At 41.7% G+C, this 5,121-nt stretch overlaps 1 protein-coding gene across 1 annotated transcript; it reads right to left on the reverse strand.

The window, feature by feature from the left end:
- Positions 1–941: 941 nt before the first annotated feature.
- Positions 942–2,699, reverse strand: LOC118112673 (probable tubulin polyglutamylase TTLL9). The gene is made up of 3 exons (XM_035162177.1): positions 2,681–2,699; positions 2,319–2,396; positions 942–2,206 (listed from the first exon to the last, which is right to left on the reverse strand). Exons 1-3 carry the CDS (start codon positions 2,697–2,699, stop codon positions 942–944), a joined length of 1,362 nt encoding a protein of 453 aa, XP_035018068.1.
- Positions 2,700–5,121: the final 2,422 nt, after the last annotated feature.

Genomic DNA, 5,121 nt, shown 5'->3' on the forward strand with positions numbered 1-5,121 from the left:
AAACAAAGGCACGGTCATGTTGGGAGCCAGGAAAAAGATGAAGGCCAAGACCGGCATCGGCAGGTGACCTTTTAAAATAAGCTCAATTAGCCTATCCTGCAATCACCAGCCGGACCTGAAACTCAGACACAGGAAAAACACAGAGCAGGGTGAACAGCACCACTCCCAGGAAGAGAGGGAGAACAACAACACAAAAACACATAAACACACACATACACACAATATGACTCAGGGTCATAGCAATGTGCATGCATCTGACATGTTAAGTACTGGAACTGTGGTCATGTGGTCCATCCTTTGTGCAAAAACCCAGTCATGCCAAATGCACTTTGATGTGAATATATTGGGGTCTTGCGGTACAGGCGCTTGGAGCAGAAAAAAAGGCTGAAGACAAACGTTGGAAGTTTAATGACACTGATTATGGACGTTTGATTGGATTTCCACACAAGACAATAACAAGTATAATAACATGTTTTTGATTAAAATGAAAGGGAAGTTGGCTACTTCTTTCATTATGGCACTCATTACTTGCTCATATTAAATATCATTTTTTTAAATCCTTGAGGTGACACATATATCTCACCTCACTCTTGTTCATGGTGAATCCACTGTCTGTCAAGTTTCAGAAGATTCTACTTTACAGTTTTTTAGAAAATTAAGGAGAAAGTTGGCTACTACTAAATAATTTGAGCTGGAAGTTGACATTGTGGTAGTTTTTTAGGAAAACGTTTCCAAATACTTCGACTCAAAAGTAGTAATGTTGACCTGTGCTTTCCTCTAATGATAGGTAAATGATCAAGGTTCTTCTTCTTTATCTTCTTTTGAAATTTCAAGCATTTGTGTTCACTAGAGCCTTTCTACTCTCAAACACATTCACCTAGATGATGACACTCTTGCATGGCAACTACTATTATAGCAGGTTGAGGAGATAGTGAGAGTGATCACATCCTCTTCGGTTTTGGTAGCTGATGAAGCTGATTCTCTCTGTCATTCACACACCCTAAGTGTGTGTTGGCGGTGAAACACGAAGTCCCACATGTTTCGAGGTTGGCATCCTCTCTGTAGACAGGGCCATCGTTCCACATGAGATCATAGCCACCCACCCTTTTCTCCTTGCCCGTTAGCCTTCCCTCCATATCAACAACATTCAAAGTATCTTCCAGCAGCCTGCACTTCATCTCGTAATCCTCTTGACTACTGGCCGCGTATGAAGGAGAGGCATTCACCTCAATTAACCACGGTTTAAGGTTCTGATCCAGCAGAATGTCGTAGCCATAGAGCTCAAAGCAGTGTTTGTCATTTATCATGATCTTTTGTACACTCTGGAGACTGCGGACAAAGATGTTATCCATCTCTTTGAACAGGATTTCCACCATTTCTCTACCGTGCTTTGCAGTCAGATATCTTCGAAGTTGCAGTATCTGCCACTTACATCCCTTTTCAGGATCATAGTCAGGTGATTTTTTTTGAACAGCCACATTGGTGAGATGCATATACTTGTCATCAATACTCATAAGAGAGAAGCGGGTATGTGAGAAGCGAGCAAATCCATCTCGAGACAGCCAGGCCTTCAAGGGGGCAAATGATGTGACCAGGACATAGACTCTCAGATCAAATTTCTTACCATTTATTAGGTAGGGGTTCTCTATGTAGCGTTGTGCCACATAGTTTTCCACTTGAGCTGCATCCTTCTGTTCCTCTGAGAGCGTGCCATCCTTTTTCCAATCCATGATATCTTTTAGTTTCCTGAAGAGGAAAATGCCTTTCCCTTTGGATTTTGCTGCTGGCTTCATGATCCAGGTGCTGCCAGGGCTTCTTTTGAACTCCTCTACAAAAAGATGATACTCTCTGGGCAGCGAAAAGGTGCAGGGAAAAAAATCACATCTTAAAGCCTCCATGCTGCCAACTTCTCTTTCAAGATTCTTCCTGTACCTTTTGAGGTTTTTCACCAAGAGGTTTTTGCGAGTCAGCTCATAATGGTTGCGAAAGTGGTTTATCCTCACATGCTCCTCCATGTACGAATGATCAAAATTCTCACTGAGCCAGGCCACGAGACACCAGTTGAAATCCCACTCTCCATCATCTTTGACTTCAACCCAACCAGGTCTTTGACGCAGGACATTCTGTATAGTGTGTATTAGGCTGCATTTGAAACGCACAAAACTTCTTCCCTCCCGCCCCTCATTTTTCTCACAGTCATATGAACCTTTGTTCATCTTTTTCTTCTTTGTTTGGTTTATTGGCAGTTGGCAACCATTTTTAAGGTGCATTACTGCCATCCACTGGATCTGCCTCCTCTTCTTGACTGCTCACGGAACCTTTGTATCCAGAAGTTTTGTTTTGGGCTGATTCTCTGCCAAAGTCCTTTCTATCTTCTTCTTCTTTCTTCTTTGAGACTGTAAAGGTTATTGTGTCACTTCTATCAAAGAAAATTATCTTCTTCTTCTGTTCGGTGTATTGGCGAGTGGCAACCAGCTTTAATATATGCTAGCTGTCTGTCATAAAAGCATCAAAGGATCAAAAGCAGACTAGTTCGAAATTCTATATTACAGGAACAAAGCTTAGTGGGGGAAAGAGAGAGGTACAGCAGGTAGGCGGTAAGGCCGGAGATATACTTGCTGTTTAAAACACGCGTTTGCATAGACAACCGGCTGCGCCGTGAACGTAGTTGTTTACATACTTGCCGATGTACTATGCATGTTACCGGATGATACCACTAGAGGGCACACCGGAGAAATCCGACCATATAGAACTTCCGGATTTGCATTATGTAAATAATAAACATGGTGACACTCGAGGAAGTTAATATTTTGCAGAAAAAGAGACAGCGGCGCAATCGTAGATGGTACTGATCTGTCGCCAGCTATTTTGACAAGAATATTTGTAGCTGTGCAGCGGCAATGACACATCGTACATGATTTTTTAAGGTTTCAGCGGTTAAACCCCACTCTCTCATTTGCCTCAGCGGTTGGCTCCAGTGCCCATCTTACACAAACACACCCACACTCGCTACCTCTGTCAGAGCAATTTGATCTCAGTGGTGTCTGACCTCTAGTAAGTCGCAGCTTTGCAATAATTAACATGTTGCTTTAATTTTTCCTCTTAATATAATAAAACATGTACATTTAATCAGACTGCATCTTGTTTGCTGTTGAAACTTTGTTTACTCCAAATGCAATATTTTTTCTAAAATGGTTGCCACTGGGGTCTCCCAGCAACAGCCAGAGATGAACCATTCTGGTTTCAACATGCTTTATTTCTTTAACAGGTGCAAGCATAAATTCAAATGAAACATAAATTGTCCAGCAGTTTCTGCTAGTGTCTTGGCAGCTCACAATGTCCAGTCTCTTTCTCTCTCGTGTTTCTACTTGTCTTTTTTTCCAATAGAATTTTCATTCATTTGGGTTAGATTAAAGATTCAACAGCAAACAAGATGCAGTCAGATGTGTTTTATTCTATTTAGAGGTCAAATTTAAGTAACAATGTCTGACACATCCTTTGTTTTTAGTTAACTATTAGAGAGCTGCGACTTACTAGAGGTCAGACACCACTGAGATCAAATCACTCAGAGAGGGAGCGCTTCTTGCATTAAAAAACAGTATGTTGAATCTTTAATTAGCGCAAGTTATTTCAGTGCATATTATTTCACTATTTAGAACTGTCCAGTTATCTTTGCAATATAAGGAAGGATACAACTCCCAGGATGGGGGGTCTGGACCCCCGCTAAATCCGCCCGTGACATTTTCCCATTTCTTTGATCTTTGTAGTATGACATCATCACATTTATGTTGTCTTTTTTCCTGTAATCTAGAATTTGTCTGCTTTTGTGTCAGACAACTAGTCTTTAATAAATATCAAAGCCAGTTGCCACCTGCCCATAAACCAAACAGAAGGAGACAAAGAAGAAGAACCTTGATCATTTATCTATCATTAGAGTAAACCACTACTTTTGAAAAGGATTTGGAAACATTTTCCTGAAAAACTACCACAATGTCAACTTCCAGCTTAAATGATTTACCAATGTCTGAGGTAGAGAAGCATATTTTTCTCTACAGCAGTACCTGTGCCTACCTGATAATGGGCCCACACAGTGGGGGAACTCACTGCCAAGTCTTCAAGTGTTTCAGTGTTGACAAAGTTGAGATGGTGGCGATAAAAATCCAAAAACTGAATAAAGATCGCTTCCTTCATGAAGTGGCGATGTTGGAGGCGGTCAGGGACCTTGACTCAGAAAAACATATTGTCAAATTCATTGACCATTTCAGGCTTAAGGACCTTTCTTGTTTGGCCTTTGAATTGCTGGACAGAAGCCTTTTTAACCTGATGTCTGAGAGGGAATGGATGCCACTGACTCTCAATGAAATTCGACTTGTGACACACCAGCTACTGGTCTCTGTTGAAGCCATACATAGTGTTGGCATCATGCATACCGACTTGAAACTTGACAACATAATGCTTGTCAATCACAAGCATGAACCATTCAAGATCAAGCTGATCAATTTTGGCCAGGCCCTCCCAGCGAGCCAATTGAATTGTGGAAATGGTACGCAGAATGCATACACAGCACCCGAAGAAACCTTGGGCTTCATCTTGTCCAAAGCTGTTGATATGTGGGGAGTGGGTTGCATCATGCTCTACCTCTATTTTGGACAAACTGCCCTCCCTTATAATTGTGCATATAGTTGGATGAAAACTATTGTGCACCTGCTGGGTCAGCCAGCAACATGGGGTGGAGCATTCAGCTGGAGGTATTTTATCTTCGATGGGGAAAAAGAGTGGAAACTGAGGACACCAAAGGAGTACCAGAGGGTAACTGGTGTAGAGCCACAAGTTTCAATGGGATGTTCAAGGAAATTAGAAGATGCACTGCACGGATTCCCAGACAAACAGGATGAGCCTGAGCAGAAAGACAGGATGGCATTTTTAGACCTCTTAAAAGGTTGTCTACATGCAGACGCTCACTGGAGAATTAGTCCCAGTGAAGCCCTTAAACATCCTTTTTTTACAATGGTTGAGATGGCAAATATTCTGGAAACAAGCTCAGATGAGTCTTCCATTGATGCTGTCACAAATGAAGACAGTGATAAATAGTCAGCCTCCATTTAATAAAGCATTGGAGCT

Source organism: Hippoglossus stenolepis, chromosome 7, assembly GCF_022539355.2.
Source record: "Hippoglossus stenolepis isolate QCI-W04-F060 chromosome 7, HSTE1.2, whole genome shotgun sequence".
NCBI lineage: Eukaryota > Metazoa > Chordata > Actinopteri > Pleuronectiformes > Pleuronectidae > Hippoglossus > Hippoglossus stenolepis.

What these genes read in the sequence shown, in the direction of transcription:
- LOC118112673 (XM_035162177.1), bottom strand. An exon ending in CAAAACTTCTGGATACAAAG is followed by an intron (nt 2,207 to 2,318) that starts GTTCCGTGAGCA and finishes AGATGAACAAAG; the next exon opens with GTTCATATGACTGTGAGAAA.